Here is a 17,991-nt window from a genome sequence, read left to right as displayed (position 1 = left end):
TATTTATTTGACAGACAGCCAGCGAGAGAGGGAACATAAGCAGGGGGAGTGGGAGAGGAAGAAGCAGGCTCCCAGCAGAGAAGCCTGACGTGGGGCTCGATCCCAGAACGCCAGGATTACGCCCTGAGCCGGAGGCAGACGCTTAACAACTGAGCCACCCAGGCGCCCCCAGAAAAACAAGATTTCAATCATGGCCCATTAGACCTGGTCACTTCAATTCTGCTCAGCCCAAGTTAAATATGGCCAGTGTCAGTGGCTGGTAAACGGTGCCCCTTGATGGGAAAGGCAGGGCCAGGTGAACGGCCAGGCAACCTGGTCTCCTGAGACAGGTCAGTGGGTGGTGAGTCAGGGGGCTATAAACGTCCTGCGGCCCCAGCCAGCACTGCCCCAAATACTCAGCTGACGAAACCCCCTGTAAACCGTCTCTGTGCCCCTGCCTGACTCAGGGAGGAGCACATCAGCCCTCCTCAGGGAGGGGGCCCCCCTTGGCAGGCCCCAGGACCAGCATTGTGCACGGTCTGTTCCAGCTTTCATGGCTGGGCCCGGGCTCAGGGGCTATATTGAGGGCTGAGTCACCGGCCTGCGCCTGGGTCAGGCTGACTATGACTGGCTGGCTGGGGCCTGACTCAGGCCCCGATTTATCCTGGAGAGCAACAGGTTCGGGTTTCTGTGGGAGGGGGTGAGAAGGATGCCGGGAACCATCCTTGGCACTGGGCACCTTTGTCTGCCAACCATTCACTTACTCCTTGGAGCCGCACACAAACCTCTCTTGCAGAGAGGGAAGGAGAAGGGGGGAGAAGAGAGAGAGGGGAGAGAGAGGGAAGAAAGGAGTGGGGGTGCTGTACTTGGGAGTCCTTTTTTCACTCACTGGCTTCCCTCTGAAATCCCCCTCCTTAAGAGACGCCCTTAAGCTACTGGGGAACCCCGGGTAGTACCCACACAACAGGACTGTGAGCCTTCAGAGTTTGTAAAGAGGCCGTCAGCTCCAAGCAAACGCACCCTGCCCTTTCTCTTCTCCCCACGAGAGATGTCTCAGATCTGTACCTCGGTTTCTTCATCAGGGCTTCAAAGACAAACTTGATGAACCCTGAGCTGGCACCTCAGACTGGGTATCAAATGTCTACCTTTTTACACACACACACACACACACTTTTCGCTGTGAGACCCAGCTGTGTGTCATGTGTCTCCAGCTGGGCATCTCTCCACAGGAGAGCTCAGCCTCTCAAGTAGACGGTCAGCGCTGAGGCCGGATGGTTGGTTTTGGACATAGGACAAAGGTGGCATGGGGGGAATGAGCGTTCTGGAGCTGGAGGGTGCCAATAGGAGAGTGGAATTCCTGAGCACCTCGTCACAGGCAGCCGACAGAACATGAGCCGCAGGGCCCAAGCTATTTATACCTCGCCTGTCACTATCAGGGCCCCCAGAGCTCCCCCCTCCCAAGCCACACACAGCAGGTCCCCTTTCTGTTTCTGGTGCCTTCTCTGCTCCTCCCCCTCCCTACCTAATGAGAAGGGAAAGAGATTATTCATGGACGCCTGTTACCATAAGCACTGCCCCCCACAAAACCCCTGAACTTCTTTCTGAGTTCCATAACAGGGATTGCCTTCGCTCTGCCCTTGAAGAGACAGCCCTCAAAGATACCCACTGTCCTCTTTCTTTTCACAATGCCTGGGGGTAGAGGAGCAATAAGATAGAATGATTCATCGAGAAGGTCCCAGAATCTTCCCAAATTCCAGTCACCACACAGCTTGAGTCGAGGACTATCTGGCCCAAATTTACTGGGTCAAGAAGGATGAGGCAGCTGAGAGAGTTTGGCCTAGAAGGGGTACCAGGAGATACGGAGCACATGTATGCCTGTGTACGGAGCACACAGAATTGCAGACTGTACACTCTCTGCAGCTCTTTCACCTCACTCCTAGCAGCTCCTCTGAGTGCCTCAGTTTCCTTGCTGTCACCATACCCTAGGACTCCAGCTACCCTTGACTTACCCTGAGCCCAGTCCTGCCTAGGTTTTCTGGCTGGCTCGCTTGGGCTCTCCCTGCCCACCAGCCCTGTCACGTTTCCCCTTGGCTGTTCTGGGCTGGGCTCTCCCTGTTTCTGTCTGGCTAACCCGCCCTTTTGCTGGAAGGATCTGCCTTTGTGGCCCAAATGGGCACATTGCCCAGGGGGCTCCCTGGCACAACGGGGCAGAGTCTCTCCCTACCCTCTCATCACCTTGGTTGAGTCAGACATTGGGGGGGAGGGTGCACAGTCTGACTCACCAGGTACTCTTTCCCTGAGCTCAGCTTCATTCTGAGGGGATGAGGCCAAGCAGGCTGGTGACAGGGACACTGAGTCAGGGGTAGCCTCAGTCTTTCCCCTGGGGCCCTGGTTTTGGGCTTCAAATGAGGCTTTTCTACCTGTAAAGTGGAGCACCCCCAAGCCTTCTCCCTAATTGGCCTGGGCAGCGTCCCTGCTTCCTCTCAGTCCATCTGTACACAAGCACACACACTTCCTTTCCCCTGCAGGTGGACAATACCCTGGGCCAAGAGCCAGGACTCCCAGGCCCTGTCAACCGCCCTGCCACCAATTCATCCAGAAAATTCTGCCAACGCTAGTTCGCTAGTTCAGTGTGTTTGGTCCTAACCAGTAGCCTCAGTTTCCCCATTTATTTCTTTAGTCCCACAGCGTATGAAAGGGATGGATTTCATCTCGAACTGGAAATGCTTAGCTTCGGGGTACTGGGTACTTTCACCCCTCGCCTTCCAGCTCGGCGATCCACCTCCCCAGCGCGGCGGCGCGGGAACCGAGCCCCGCCTGGGCCGCAGACCCCGGCCGGGAGGGGGTGGGGGGTGCCGAGCCCCTCCCGCCACCCGGGCCGCGTGGGGGAGGGGAGGAAGGAGGCGGGGCCCGCCCGCTCGGCGCGGCCCCCACCCGCGGGCCGGGCGGCATTCCTGGGAGGCCGGCGCTCTGACGTGGACTCGGGGGCCGCGAGCGCGGCGTGGGGGGGGGCGCGGCCCCGGGGGCTTCTTAAACCCCCCGCCCCGGCCCGGCCCGCACTTCCCGAGCACCGCTCCGCCCCCGGAGGGAGACAGAGAGAGAGAGCGCGGCCGAGGAGCCGAGGAGGCCCGCCGAGTCCCGCCAGCCAGGGCGCGAGAGAAGTTGCTAGCAGCGCAGAGCAGAGCGGCGAGCTCCGCGGTCGCGCCCCGACAGCGCCCCGACAGCGCCCCAGCCCGAGCCCAGCCCCAGCCCCGTAGGCAGCGCAGCCCCGGCCCCAGCCCCACGCCGGCATGATGAACAACAGCGGCTACTCGGAGGCCGCGCTCGGCCTGGGCGACGAGGTGGACGACATGCCGTCCACGGAGAAGGACCTCGCGGAGGACGCGCCGTGGAAGAAGATCCAGCAGAACACATTCACGCGCTGGTGCAACGAGCACCTCAAGTGCGTGGGCAAGCGCCTGACCGACCTGCAGCGCGACCTCAGCGACGGGCTGCGCCTCATCGCGCTGCTCGAGGTGCTCAGCCAGAAGCGCATGTACCGCAAGTTCCACCCGCGCCCCAACTTCCGCCAGATGAAGCTGGAGAACGTGTCCGTGGCCCTCGAGTTCCTCGAGCGCGAGCACATCAAGCTCGTGTCCATCGGTCAGTGCGGGCAAGCAGGGCGCGGCGGGGAGGGGGACATGCCGGGAGAACGGGCCGGCCCGTGGGGGCGGCGGACCCAGGTGGTGGGTGGGAGCGGGGAGCTGAGACAGGGCAGGGGGCGACCCCCTGGCACAGGGAGAGGCCCCTGGCCCCGGCTTGCCCGGTCCATGGACGTGGGCCACACGGGCACTGCCTGCACACCCGCCTGTCGCCCGATAGCGGCGTCTGGCGGGTGTCCGGGGGTCCAGACCTTACCGTTCCTAAGCCCTCCAGCTCAGCCTTCCCGCACACACTTCCATCAACCCGCCTTGACTCACTGTCCCCTTTCTTGCCATCGGGCCATCCCAGCCCATGCTTGAGAGGACAGGGTCAGTGCCTGTTACTGACTCCTGGGGGTGTCTACCCCCTAAACAAAGCAAATAGCTTCTTTGCCTCCCAGCACCTCCACTGGGGGGGGCGGGGACAGGGCTGAAGGCAGGTCCCAGTCGCTGCCCATCCGAGGGCTGGGAGGCAGAGGGAGAGCTGGGGGCCCGGCAGACATGGGGCCGGGGCCCTCCACAGGCATGTGCTCAGCAGCTGGGCTCAGGCCCCTGGGCCAGGGCAGGCAGGGCCCAGCCTCAGAAACCTAAAAAGGCACTGAGCGAGCGCAGAGAATCTTAACCCCTACCTATCCACCTCCTGCTTCAGCCTGCCTGGGAGGGTGCTCCCCTAAGTCCTTGCCAGGCCCCAGCCCACCCCCTAGGCCCGGATTGGCTGCAGCTAACGGTCTGGGTTGAGGGGAGGGAGGAGAAGGCCTGTAGAAGGGAGGAAGTCATTGAGTGTAACCAGATTTGGAAGGTGTATCAGTGCTGGTGGGGGTGGGGAGGCACTCCAGGCTTTGGAGCAGCAGGGGAGCTGACGGTGGGCTCTGAGTGGCCACAGGCTGCTCCTCCCCCCAGCCCTGCAGTGTTCCCTGCTGGCTAGGGGCCTGGGGAAGACCCCCTACCCCTGTGTTGAACTCTTAAGAGTCTTACTGTGATTTACAGGAAAGGGCCCCTTGGAGTGCACCCCAGGGCCTGCAGGAGAGGAGTTTCACACAGGGTCAGGTGCCTTCCCCCACCAGGCTACCCCAAAGACTTCTCTAGATAATTGAATGTCTGTCCACCCCCACTCTCCCTCAGGGCATCTCTAGGCCTCCTGAATTAGCAGCTGAAGTCAGTCCGGGGCCCTTTGCCCTGTCCAGTCCCTTCTCCAGGCCTTACCCCTCCTGCCCCAATACTGCCCCCCCCACCCCACCCGCTCTGGCCTGGAAATAGCCCTGCCTCCGTGACACAGCAGATGTCTCTGAGCTTTCCAGAAGGACAAGCCTGAGGACAGGGGGTGGGGGAGGGGGCCCTGGTGTTTGTAGTGGGGCTGAGGGCTACATGAGTGTGTGTTGGGGGAGTCAGAGGGTGTGTGGGGGGAGTCAGAGACAAGTCATCCCGCTTGCATGCTGGGATTTGGTCGACAGGACTGACTGTCCCAGGTGGGGTCTCAAGGGGAGGGCCTGGGGCCTTACCAGGACTTTATAGGAAGCCGCTCAGCCTTCCCCTCCCTTCCCCACTGCGGGGGTGGCCGGCCCCTCTCCAGGCCTCATCCTTCCTGAGCGCACCTCTCCCCTCCCCCATGGCTGTGCCTGGCTGGGGGGGGCGGCCTTGGCTCAACTGTGAAGGGGCCGGCTCACAGTAGAGGGGGAAGAAGCAAAAGATGGTTTGGGGCGGGAAGGACGCTCCTCCGTTCCCGCTGAGAGGAAGGGGAACTGTTCCCCATTTGGGCCAAGTGGCTCACTCCGCTGATGAGATAAGCTGTCAGCAATTCGGGGCCGGGCCGGAGGCTGAGGGTGGAGGGGAGGGGGTGCGCGGCAGAGCTGTGCAGCCCTGCGGGGAGATGTGAAGGGATTCCCCGCCAGGGCTGGCACTCTGCTTCCTCTAGTTCCCTCTGGCCCACGTAGCAGTGGGAAGGGCTGTCGGGGGGCCTCCCTGGGCACTGTCTCAGCACTGAAATGGAGCATCTGGGTACCTGGGAGGGGAGTCAGGAATGACTCCCCACTTCCCTCTCTAGGAGTGGGGTGGGAGCTGGGAGGTTCCACCTGAGGAAGGGGTGCTCAGCCTGGGTTGCCGAGCTCTGTGCCCTTACCCCAACACCCCGACCCGGCCCCCACCACCCCCTCAGCCCCTCCAAACAAAGAGGCCTAATGAGGCAGCTCTGTGCCGCAGCTGTTCCCCAGTTGCTATTCCTTCTAGAGCCAACAGCTGAGGGAGGGGCTGGAGGGGGCAGCAGCTGTGCCGGCACCTCCCTCGCCGGGGCCCTCTCTCCTCCCCCTCCACTTGAGGCCTGGGGTGGCCTCAGGGACCGGCTGTCAGGCTCCTCCCACCCCTTTGGGGGTGTCCCCAGGCTGGAGAAGAGGTGGTGGCCCTGGGTGTGAGGGAGGACGCCTGGCTTGATTGGAGCTCCCCTCTTCTGCCTGACCCGGGGGCGGGGCGGGTAGGGAGAGGAAGGTCATTGCCCCAGAGCGGGACTCTAGGCCCCTCTCCTGCCCCAGGCTGCAGTGGACCACTTGCTGTTTGGCCCAGGGCCAGTTACTCGCAAGAAACTTCTCCCTGAAGCAAATATGAATGACACCCCCTCCCACCCCAGCAACCCCAGGGTCTCACTCCCAGGAATCTGGCCCCGGTTTGCGAGATGCGCTCCTGGGTGTGTGCGCACTGGCTTTGGAGGCTGCCGGGGTGGTGAGAGGCGGCAGGGCACTGGGTGTCAAGACTGTGTGAAAGTCTTGTGGACCGTGTGTGAGAGAGCGCCCTGGAGCACCGGGAGGCCGGGAGTGAGTGTGTCATGGAATCTGAAAGCTGCCAAACCATTGTGCTTCGGCCGAGCCAGGGGGAGGGGGGGCGGGCTGGGGAGCTGTGGGGAAGGAAGGATGAATCAGTGAAAGGGTGGGGGAGCCAAGGGGGCTAGAGCTGGAGGCCAGAGGGACGTAGAGGCTGAGAGTCTCCTTCACGGGGGCTGGTGGGTGGGGTGGGGGATGCTGGAGTTCCGCAGGCCTTTGGTCTCCTAAGTGCTTTCTTCCAAGATCTAGAAGGGGAGGAAAAGATGTGTAAAGGGGGGGTGCCTCCGGCCCCACCCTCTCCTATCTCTCAGGCAACACCAGTAAACAAGGCCGTCTCCCCGCCCTCCCCCCAGCCTCCTAAAAGTGCTGTTCAGGGAAGCTGACGGATTTCAGTCCTGCGTTGTCCTTCACAAATAAGCTGGTTTGCAAAGAGCTATATTGTAGTCCACCTGGGCTCCTGGATAGTTCTCTCTGGCTGTGTAAGGAGAACTAGGTCCCCCAAATGCTGGGGAGCTGGTTCTGGTATTCCCCAAAGGAGGGGTGGGTGGGGAGTCTGGAGTCCACATGGGTGACATTCTTCCTGGCTCATGTGAAATCCCACCGGCCCCAGCATTTGAAAACATGATTTTCAAGCCTTACCCGAGCCTGCACTGTACCCCCTCCCTCCTTCCAGAACTTTGTTCCAAAAGCCTTTTATGGTGTTCAGAGGAGAATTTGGCTGGAACCAGGTTAGTTCTAGTCCTCTCCAGATTGTTTTTAAAAATATTCATCCATTCAACCAGTATTTCTTGAGACCCTAGCAAGTTCTAGACTCTGAGTATAGAGAAATAAAATAGCGTCTAGTGTGAAAGAAGCCAGACCAAAAGAGGACATACTAGAGGATTCCATTTGTAGAAAACTCTAGAAAATGCAAATGAATCCATAGTAACCAAGGGCAGACTGGTTGTTGCCTGGGAAGGAGGGGGGACAAGGAGGGGTGGACGCAAAGAAATTGGGGAAAGATGGATATGTTTATGACATGGCAATTGCGTTACGGGCACATACACGGGGTCAGAGCTTATCCAGCTGTCTACTCGAATACGTGCGGTTTGCTGGATGTCAGGCAAACTTCAATAAAACTGTTTACAAAAATGAAAAACAGCGTCTGCCCCCAAGAGGCTTACAATCCCGGATAATTGCGCAGACACCTGTAGCCTGATGGAGGCCCACGCGTGCGCCGTTCCACAGGTGAAAGTACCTGTTGCGGGGCATGTCGGGAAGCAGCCTCATCACAAAGAGAGCGGCCCAAAAGTGCTAGGCCTCTGGGTCTGGCCTCGTGGGAGGGTGAGAATTTGGGAGGCGGAGAAGGGGGCAGGTTCCGGAATCCGGAGTTCTGACCCCCCCCCCCCGGGGCTCTAGCAGGGCTTGGGGAGCCCCCTTGCTGAGTCCAGCTTGTCCCCTCCGATCTGCAGACAGCAAGGCCATCGTGGACGGGAACCTGAAGCTGATCCTGGGGCTCATCTGGACGCTGATCCTGCACTACTCCATTTCCATGCCCATGTGGGAAGACGAGGACGACGAGGACGCCCGCAAGCAGACCCCCAAACAGCGTCTGCTTGGCTGGATCCAGAACAAGGTGCCGCAGCTGCCCATCACCAACTTCAACCGCGACTGGCAGGACGGCAAGGCTCTGGGCGCCCTGGTGGACAACTGCGCCCCCGGTGAGCGTGCCCGCGGGCCGTTGTGCCGCCCCCCCCCCCCCCCCCCCCCGCCGTGAGCCGGAGCCCCTGCCAGCTGAGAACCATTGCGGGCTCGAGGCCCTTCCCGCTGGGTGTGCCAGACCCTACAGCTGCAGCAAAAGGTTCAGAATTCCTCATTTTCCAGACAAGGACACTGAGGTCCAGAGACGGCCAATGACGTGTCCAAGATCACACAGCTTACTTGTGTCAGGATGGAACTAGAACCCGAGGCCTCAGCTTCCTGCTCCACGGGCGTCCTACTTTGCCACAGGGGTACCATTTCTGCTGAGCTGAGAGAACCAAAATGTGGTAGGCCTTGTAGCAGGAAGGCCGGGAGCTAGACCCTGAGAAGGTTCTTTGTCAGGCCCTGGGAGAGGCTTGAGGAGGGGCTGAGGCTGGGGTGGCACCGCCCAGGGGCAGGTGACCCAGCCCTGCCCTCTCTCACTGCAGGCCGTGGCCTAGTCAGGTGGGGGCAGCTCAGGGCCCCTGAGGAGACTGAGGCATCACAGACTAGTGCCCTGCCCCGTAGGCAGCTCCCTCTCTGACCATCACCTCCCAAGAAGATAGGTCATCTTCTAACTCGGGTGGATCAGCTCTGCTGCTAGCCCCTTGGGAGAATCCTCCCCCAGCCCAGGGTCAGCCGGGGAGCAGGGGGTGGGAGGTGGGGGCACCAGCCGCCTGGGAAGCATTCCCAGCTGCTGAGCCATTGCCCACAGCTGGCAAAGCCGCCAGCGATGAGCTCAGCTGTTCCGACGGTCATGGATTCCAGCCTTTGAGCCGGCCCCCTCCCAACCAATGAGCATCACCCCTTCTCCAGCTCTCACCCGGACCAAGCACCCCCTAACCCCTGCACCGCTTGACAGGAGTGACCTGGTGCTGCCTCGGCATTGTTCCTGTTAGGAGGGATGGGTTTTTGGGTGGCCACAGAGGAGACCCCGTCCTCTGAAAACATGCCCCTAAGTGCCTCAGTTTCCCCAAGTGGTCGGTGAGGAAGGAGAGGGTGTCTTATACCCTAAAGCTGATGTGGGAAGTGCTTGGAGCTCTAGGACTTGAGGGCGGCTGTGAGCAGACCTTTTGGGGGATGGGTCAGAGGCATGTGCAGGATGGGGCCTCTGACCTTGCCTGCGTACCTCTGGGGCAGCGGGAATGAGGCAGGAGGGATGGGGGGTGTCCTCCCAGGGTCTGTGCTGTGGCCCGGGCAGGCAGGAGGCCGACTGACAGGGCCGGTGCCAGGCTGCGTCAGCCAGGGCAGAAAGGCCTCATTGTTGGTGCCAGGGAGGGCTGCCACGCCTCTCGACAGCGATGGGCATCCCAGCCGATGGGCCATACCGTAAGGGGTCAGCAGGGACCTGGCTGTCAGCGGCCTAGAGCTGCGGGGCGGGGGGTGACTCCATGGCCTGTGAGGCTGTCGGACGAGCAAATGCTCTGCACTCGGACTGCCTGGTTTCCCCTGCTCATCGTTTCCCTCTACCATCTCTCCAGGCCTCTGCCCCGACTGGGAGGCCTGGGACCCCAACCAGCCTGTGGAGAATGCCCGGGAGGCCATGCAGCAGGCGGACGACTGGCTCGGGGTGCCCCAGGTACACAAGCAGATGGGGTGGGGGGAGAGTAGAGGGGCACGAGGGCCCAGGATGGAGGTTGGGTCTCTAAGGAGGTCCAGTCGGGACGTGGGAGGGAAGTGAGGTTGCTAGGTCGAGGGCACCCTGTAACTGCATTCCTCCCCACGGCAGGTGATTGCCCCCGAGGAGATCGTGGACCCCAACGTGGATGAGCATTCTGTCATGACCTACCTGTCCCAGTTCCCCAAGGCCAAACTCAAACCTGGTGCCCCTGTTCGCTCCAAGCAGCTGAACCCTAAGAAGGCCATCGCCTACGGGCCCGGTAGGTGTTGAGCCCCGAGCGTCTTCCGTGTGCAGCTGCGTGCATGCTAGGACGGCTCCCCCTAAGTACCCGCTCTGCCTCCCGTCCCCCAGGCATCGAGCCCCATGGCAACACCGTCCTGCAGCCCGCCCACTTCACCGTGCAGACGGTGGACGCCGGCCTGGGCGAGGTGCTGGTCTACATTGAGGACCCCGAGGGCCACACTGAGGAGGTATGCAGAGCCTCGGGACGAGAGGGATCTGCGTGGGCTTGGAGCCAGACGCCGCGGGCTAACAACAGGGATGGCCTGGGGAGCTCTGGCCACCGGAGCTCGCTGCTGTGCTGGGGACTGGGGGAGGCATCACCGCGGGGGCTGCCAGGCACTGGGGGGTCAGGAGGGGCTGTGGCCCCTGTGACTCCCAATCTTTTTCCTTCCCGATAGGCCAAGGTGGTTCCCAACAACGACAAGAACCGCACCTACGCGGTCTCCTACGTGCCTAAGGTCGCTGGGCTGCACAAGGTATCTCCCTGCGCCCCTCCCCATTCCAGTCACGTCTTAGCTCTGGCTGAGTGGACCCCTCTGTCAGCTCACACCCCACCCTGCCCAGCACACGCAGCGGCCCACCTCTCCCCATCCTTGGCTCTGCTCTGCCCATCCACGCCCTCTCAGAACTGCTCTCTCCGAGAAGCTAACCCTTGCCCCCTGACCCCAGGTGACCGTGCTCTTTGCTGGCCAGAACATCGAACGCAGTCCCTTCGAGGTGAACGTGGGCATGGCCCTGGGGGATGCCAACAAGGTGTCAGCCCGCGGCCCTGGCCTGGAGCCCGTGGGCAATGTGGCCAACAAACCCACCTACTTCGACATCTACACGGCGGGTAAGGATGGGCCCCGGGGGGTGGCAGCCAGCAGCCTGTGACCGCCTGGGGTGATGTGGATCGGGGCCTGGGGCAGAGGGGTGGCTGGTCCCAGAGCGGGGGAGCCCGCAGCGGCTGTGTGTGTCCGGAGCAGGGGCGCTCACGGCCTTTGTGCGTGGCAGGGGCCGGGACTGGTGATGTTGCCGTGGTGATCGTGGACCCGCAGGGCCGGCGGGACACAGTGGAGGTGGCCCTGGAGGACAAGGGCGACAGCACGTTCCGATGCACATACAGGCCTGTGATGGAGGGGCCCCACACGGTGCACGTGGCCTTCGCTGGTGCCCCCATCACCCGCAGTCCTTTCCCCGTCCATGTGGCCGAAGGTAAGGCCCTTCATCCCCACGGTCACCCTCCCTGAGGCCCAATGAATCCCCCCCTGGGTTCATTGCCAGGACACAGAATTGCCACCAAATTCTGGGTCTGAGGGTTTACGGCAGATGAAGGAGCAAATCCAGGGGTGGGGCGGGCTTCAGCTGAAGCTTTGGAATAAGTAGAGTAGCCGCAAGGGGGAGGGAGGAGCTCCGGAGAGACCTCCTCCCAATCATCTCTGCATGCACTACCCCCAGGAAGGGGGGGGTCAGGAGACCACAGTAGAGCGTATCAGACAGGGCCACCTTGGGGGGGGCGGTTGCAGGAGCATAGGTGACGAGCACCCACACCCCAGGCCTCAGGTGGTGACTCCGCCACTCGGTTCTCTCCCTGCTGCTGGGAGCCCTTGAGCCCTTGAGCCCTTGCCGTTACTCGCAGGCTCCGTGCCCATCCCCCACCAGGCCGAGAAGGTGGTACTGCCTTAGTACTATCTGGGGAGGCGGGGCCAGCGTGGCCATAGCCGACTGGCCTCACCTGCGCTGTGCGGCAGGGCCCAGGCAGTGTGGAACTGCCCCCCTTCCGTGGCATTCTGTGGCAGGCCCCAGGTTCCGTGCCATTGCCTGCGTGGTAGGCCTAGAGTACATGCTGTTGCTTGTTTTGTGGCCCTCCCCCCATTGGGTTCAAGGCCATTTTATGTGTTCCGTGGCAGGCTGAGATCGCCATTCTTTGGCCCGCGTTTAGCAGCAAGGTCTGGGTTCGTTGCCATTGGTAGCGTTCTGTGGCAGGCTGATTTCCATGTGTTGCCTGGGATCTGTGGCAGGCTTCATGTTATATTGGATAGCTCTTATTCTGTGGCCTTGCTTAGTGTTTCGTGGCATGACTTAGTCCTAAAGCTGCCGTGGTGGCTCTGACGGAGAAGGCTCAGGTGGTTCTAGGTGGGTGCCTTTGGGTGGTTTGGGGCCCTCTCCTCTCTCTCTTTGCCCTCTCTCAGCCCAGGCCCTGCCATGTCTTTGTCCCAGGTGACCCTCCGAGAACCCCAGCAGGAGGGGTTTCTTGTAGCCTCCCTGTCCAGCAGGGCTCCCAAGGGCCCCAGTTGTGTCAGGCTCCAGGGAGTGTGGGCGAGGACGGCATGAGGCCAGAGCCCGTGCCTGTGACACTATGCCCAGTGAGGTGGGGGAGGAGTGGTTGTGGGGCTGAGGCTCTGTCTGTGTCTCAGGCCCCTCAGCACCCCTAATCTTCTCTCTCCAACCCGCAGCCTGTAACCCCAACGCCTGCCGCGCCTCTGGACGGGGCCTGCAGCCCAAGGGTGTGCGCGTGAAAGAGGTGGCTGACTTCAAGGTGTTCACTAAGGGTGCCGGCAGTGGGGAGCTCAAGGTCACAGTCAAGGGGCCAAGTGAGTGCTGGGGCCCGGGACTGGGGAGTGGGAGAGCAGGGAGGAAATCTGGCCAGTGGGTCTGACTCTGAGGGCAGTGACGGCCAGCACCATGTCTCCTTGGAGAGACTCCAAAGGGACACTGACCAGAGGCAGCATGGGGCCATAGGCACGTTGTCTCCTCTCTTGCCTCGGTTTCCCGACCGCAAGCTGGGAATGCTCCTCCACGCCCCACATGCTACCGCGTGTCATGCACAGGGACGACCTGAGGTCCCTGCCCGAGTTTCGGCTCCGCCCACTAGTAGCACTGCCCTCAGGCTGGGCCTGGGTCCCCCGGGCTCCTTGAGGGGATTGAGGACCTGTGACTCCCAGACTGTGGATCACACCCCCTTCTCTGTCCCGCATCTCCCCAGAGGGCACAGAGGAGCCGGTGAAGGTGCGGGAGGCTGGGGACGGTGTGTTCGAGTGTGAGTACTACCCTGTGGTACCTGGGAAGTACGTGGTGACCATCACATGGGGCGGCTACGCCATCCCCCGCAGGTAAGCCATGCGGCCCGTGCCTTCCTGTCTGGGCCCTCGCGGGGTGGGAGGAGGCAGAAGGGCTGCCTGGCGCTCTGGGGGGAGGGGGTGCCTCTAGCAGAGGTACTTCCTGGCATGGACACCAGATTCCTCCTTGCCCAGCCCCTTTGAGGTACAGGTGAGCCCAGAGGCAGGAGCACAGAAGGTACGGGCCTGGGGTCCCGGCCTCAAAACGGGCCAGGTGGGCAAGTCAGCCGACTTTGTGGTGGAGGCCATCGGCACGGAGGTGGGGACACTGGGTAAGTGGCCGGATGGTAGCAGCTGGGAATGCTGGGGAGCGGTGCGATGGAGGGACGTGGGAAGTGACTGGGGACGGGAGGTGGGAATAGCATCAGGATGAGACGGAGTGGGACATCAGGGCAACTGATGGGGAGTGATGGGAGTGTCCGTGCTGCCTCTCACGCCCTCTGGTCTTTCCTACCTCGAACCCAGGCTTCTCCATTGAGGGGCCCTCGCAGGCCAAGATCGAGTGTGATGACAAGGGGGATGGCTCCTGCGACGTGAGGTACTGGCCCACAGAGCCCGGGGAGTACGCCGTGCATGTCATCTGTGACGATGAGGACATCCGAGACTCGCCCTTCATTGCCCACATCCAGCCGGCCGCACCTGACTGCTTCCCAGACAAGGTGTGGTCGGGCGCCTGCCCATGGGCCCAGGATCGGGGGAGGGGGCCCTCCTCCAGTCTGTGACCATGCCCTCCGCTCCTCCCCCTGCACAGGTGAAGGCCTTCGGGCCCGGCCTGGAGCCCACTGGCTGCATCGTGGACAAGCCTGCTGAGTTCACCATCGATGCCCGCGCTGCCGGCAAGGGCGACCTGAATCTGTATGCCCAGGTGGGGCACTGCCCAGTCCTGCCACCCCATTGCCCTGGGCAGGAGCCCTGGGGGGGGGGCAGGGGCGAGGCAGAGGAAATTGTAACATCATAGGACTGACTCTCATGGATCCGGAAGAACTATGGGAAACTTAAAATTTGGTGTTTTCTGATGATCATGACATATTTTACCAAAAGTGTATTTTGTTGCACTAATAATTTTCAGTTGAAAGATGATTTGATTCAGACACTGGCTTCCCAAATCAGTTTCTCAAACTGGTGTCCACTAAGCCCTCCAGTTAATGAATGTATTCTTGGGTTCCAGAGGATGATTTTTCTTTAAAATGTTCACTATTCAATTTTAGAAACATTGATTTAGCCCAGCCTCTCCCCCACTAGCCCCTTCCAGCTACCTGGGCTGGGAGGTGAGGCCACCCAGCTGGTTTCCAGCCAGATCTCCAGGCTCCCAGGGTGTGTGCTCTGACCGTGGGCTCTTTTGGCCCAAGGTCTGAGGCGAGGGGTAAGGAGGGCCGCCTGAGGCCAGCAGAGGGCGCCAGTGCTCTGAGGGGCCGGACTGCTCTAAGACCCTTCTTGGTAACGCTCACAGGATGCTGATGGCTGCCCCGTCAACATCACGGTCATCCCCAATGGCGACGGCACCTTCCGCTGCTCCTACGTGCCCACCAAGCCCATTAAACACACCATCATCGTCTCCTGGGGCGGTGTCAACGTGCCCAAGAGCCCCTTCCGGGTGCGTCCTCCCATCCTGCCCCTTGCCCCTGGGGTCCCAGAGGGAGGGTGGAGCCCGACACAGATGTTGGTTGTCCCTGGGCCCTTGTCACCACTCCCCACCTATGTCACCATCCGCAAAGGGGCTAAGACTGGTCCCACCAAGGCTGGGGCTGGTAGTTCCAGGGGAAGGGGCCTTGTGGGAGGGGCACCACGCTGAGCACTGACCCCTCCCCGCAGGTAAATGTGGGAGAAGGCAGTCACCCCGAGCGGGTGAAGGTGTACGGCCCAGGCGTGGAGAAGACGGGCCTCAAGGCCAACGAGCCCACCTACTTCACAGTGGACTGCAGCGAGGCCGGCCAAGGTGCGCCTGGCTGTGGCTGGGGGGTGGGGGACAAGGTCTGGGGGGGGGGGTCTCCTGCTCCGGCTAGATCTGTTTCTGGGCAGAGTTTGAGTGGGACTAGTTAAGTGGGGGAGGCTGTCGAGACCCCACTCATGGCCGTGTGCCCGCCTCCCCTCAGGTGATGTGAGTATTGGCATCAAGTGCGCCCCTGGCGTCGTGGGCCCTGCAGAAGCTGACATCGACTTTGACATCATCAAGAATGACAATGACACCTTCACAGTCAAATACACACCCCCAGGAGCCGGCCGCTACACCATTATGGTGCTGTTTGCCAACCAGGTACCCCACCCTTGGCTTTTGGCAATCACGGGGGGCCCGCACCCTCCAAGTCTAAGCCGGCAGCTTGATACGCTGTCACGTGGGGACAATTTCACAGCCACCGATCAAGCACTTCTTGTGCGCAGGCAGCGTGCCTCAGAAGGCACGAAGGGGGAGCTCTTTCAGAAGCTGCCCTTGCCTACCCTCACGAAGTCTTTCTTCCATCCAGGAGATCCCTGCCAGCCCCTTCCATATTAAGGTGGACCCATCCCACGATGCCAGCAAGGTCAAGGCTGAGGGCCCAGGGCTGAACCGTACAGGTAGGTGTCTGGGCTGGGCTGGGCTGGAGTGGGGGCTGGGTGTCCGCCAGGCCCTCACCACATCTCGGCTGGGCCCCCCAGGTGTGGAAGTTGGGAAGCCCACTCACTTCACGGTGCTGACCAAGGGAGCCGGCAAGGCCAAGCTGGACGTGCACTTTGCGGGGGCCGCCAAGGGCGAGGCTGTGCGGGACTTTGAAATCATCGACAACCACGACTACTCCTACACTGTCAAGTACACAGCCGTCCAGCAGGTGTGTCCCACCACCTCCCTGCCTCACCCCTCCTGGCGGACAGGGTCCTGCACCTTCTTCTTCCAGTCTCCTAGGGCCACTTCTGAATGTCGGCCCCTCTCCCGCCACCCCTTCTCTCTGGCCATGCCCCCTGAGCCTCAAGTCTGCCTCGGCCACGGGCATATTGCCAGGCTGTGTTCTGACCTCTGCTTGTACCCAACAGGGTAACATGGCAGTGACAGTGACCTATGGTGGGGACCCTGTCCCTAAGAGCCCCTTTGTGGTGAACGTGGCGCCCCCATTGGACCTGAGCAAAGTCAAAGTTCAAGGCCTGAACAGCAGTAAGTGGGGCAGGAGCTGACCTGGAAGGGACGGGGGTCGTGAGGTGGGCCGGGGCCTCTGTTCATTGTGCCCCTTGCCCTCTCCGCAGAGGTGGCCGTGGGGCAAGAACAGGCATTCTCCGTGAACACGCGTGGGGCTGGCGGTCAGGGCCAGCTGGACGTGCGGATGACCTCGCCCTCCCGCCGACCCATCCCCTGCAAGCTGGAGCCCGGGGGTGGGGCCGAAACCCAGGCTGTGCGCTACATGCCCCCCGAGGAGGGACCCTACAAGGTGGACATCACCTACGACGGCCACCCAGTGCCGGGCAGCCCCTTTGCCGTGGAGGGTGTCCTGCCTCCTGACCCCTCCAAGGTGAGGAGAGAGGCGCCGGAGGGAGCTGGGATTTGGGGGTTTACCGGGAAGGTGGACGAGTCACAAGGGCCGAGGCCAGCGGGCCCATGTGTGTGGAGTGAGTGCGGCCGAGGACCCAAGGCCAAGTGATCCCCTGTCCCGGGACCGCCTCTGAGACAGCTTAGTTGTTAAAGAGTGTGGCCTTTGATCGCACCTGGGTTTGAATTCCAGGGTCACTAACTGGGATGAACGGTTTGATCTGTCTGCCTCCTCTTCCTCATGTGGAATTGCTGCAATAAGGCCTCAGTGTAGTAGCTACTGCATTTAAAGGGGCCTAGTGGGGGCGGGGGGGGGCCATGAGGACCAAGCATGGGAGGGGCCAGATGTGAGGAGCCCATCTCCCTGTTCCTCTGCCTAGGTCTGTGCTTACGGCCCTGGTCTCAAGGGCGGACTGGTGGGCACCCCAGCCCCCTTCTCCATTGACACCAAGGGGGCTGGCACAGGCGGCCTGGGGCTGACCGTGGAGGGCCCCTGCGAGGCCAAGATCGAGTGCCAGGACAATGGTGATGGTTCCTGTGCCGTCAGCTACCTGCCCACCGAGCCGGGCGAGTACACCATCAACATCCTGTTTGCCGAAGCGCACATCCCTGGCTCACCCTTCAAGGCCACCATCCGGCCCGTGTTCGACCCGAGCAAGGTGCGGGCCAGCGGGCCGGGCCTGGAGCGTGGCAAGGCCGGCGAGGTGGCCACCTTCACCGTGGACTGCTCGGAGGCGGGCGAGGCCGAGCTGACCATCGAGATCCTGTCGGACGCCGGCGTCAAGGCCGAGGTCCTGATCCACAACAATGCCGACGGCACCTACCACATCACCTACAAACCCGCCTTTCCTGGCACCTACACCATTACCATCAAGTATGGCGGGCACCCCGTCCCCAAATTCCCCACCCGCGTCCATGTGCAGCCTGCCGTCGACACCAGTGGAATCAAGGTCTCGGGGCCTGGGGTGGAGCCTCATGGTGAGTGACCCGTCAGGGAGCCACGGTCGCAGCAGGAGGGAGGGAAGCAGGGCTGAGGGCTTAGGGAGGGCCGAGGCGGGTGAAAGGAGGGCTTGGGGACAGGCTTGGAGTCCTTAGGGCTCAGATATCCCAGAGAAGGAGCCAAGGGCCAAGGTCTGGGCATGGAGCTTTGCCTGTCTGCTCATGTGGGAAAACCGTGTCTGCCTCTGGGCATCTTTCTGGGCAGATCCTAGCTCTCTCAGATCATGTCCCTGACCTGAAAAAGCCACGACCCCCGCTGTCGCGAGTACAGAGGGAAAGCTTTGGGGCAGACGGGCAGGAGACCGTTCCGCTC

At 61.7% G+C, this 17,991-nt stretch overlaps 1 protein-coding gene across 2 annotated transcripts in view; it reads left to right on the top strand.

Annotated features, from left to right (window-relative positions):
- The first annotated feature begins 3,024 nt into the window (after nt 1-3,024).
- The window catches only part of FLNC (filamin C), a 27,280-nt gene continuing 12,313 nt past the window's right edge, over nt 3,025-17,991 (top strand). Inside the window, exons 1-21 of one of the 2 annotated variants that reach the window (XM_045792675.2) lie at nt 3,025-3,621; nt 7,918-8,166; nt 9,667-9,764; nt 9,915-10,065; nt 10,158-10,276; nt 10,487-10,564; nt 10,758-10,920; nt 11,082-11,282; nt 12,524-12,661; nt 13,054-13,180; nt 13,322-13,458; nt 13,652-13,845; nt 13,938-14,051; nt 14,637-14,780; nt 14,999-15,122; nt 15,280-15,440; nt 15,649-15,739; nt 15,821-15,990; nt 16,193-16,310; nt 16,400-16,662; nt 17,060-17,657. In XM_045792675.2, the coding sequence (XP_045648631.2) occupies nt 3,270-3,621; nt 7,918-8,166; nt 9,667-9,764; nt 9,915-10,065; nt 10,158-10,276; nt 10,487-10,564; nt 10,758-10,920; nt 11,082-11,282; nt 12,524-12,661; nt 13,054-13,180; nt 13,322-13,458; nt 13,652-13,845; nt 13,938-14,051; nt 14,637-14,780; nt 14,999-15,122; nt 15,280-15,440; nt 15,649-15,739; nt 15,821-15,990; nt 16,193-16,310; nt 16,400-16,662; nt 17,060-17,657 (3,790 nt within the window). In that variant the 5' untranslated portion in view covers nt 3,025-3,269. The remainder of the gene's footprint in view (nt 3,622-7,917; nt 8,167-9,666; nt 9,765-9,914; nt 10,066-10,157; nt 10,277-10,486; nt 10,565-10,757; nt 10,921-11,081; nt 11,283-12,523; nt 12,662-13,053; nt 13,181-13,321; nt 13,459-13,651; nt 13,846-13,937; nt 14,052-14,636; nt 14,781-14,998; nt 15,123-15,279; nt 15,441-15,648; nt 15,740-15,820; nt 15,991-16,192; nt 16,311-16,399; nt 16,663-17,059; nt 17,658-17,991) is intronic. The other variant, XM_045792677.2, reaches the window with a different exon arrangement.

Source organism: Ursus americanus, chromosome 3 (genome assembly GCF_024610735.1).
Source record: "Ursus americanus isolate L20-20 chromosome 3, mUrsAme1.1.p, whole genome shotgun sequence".
NCBI classification, from domain to species: domain Eukaryota; kingdom Metazoa; phylum Chordata; class Mammalia; order Carnivora; family Ursidae; genus Ursus; species Ursus americanus.
Note: the sequence above shows the minus strand (reverse complement) of the source record. Positions and strands in the feature narration are given on the sequence as shown.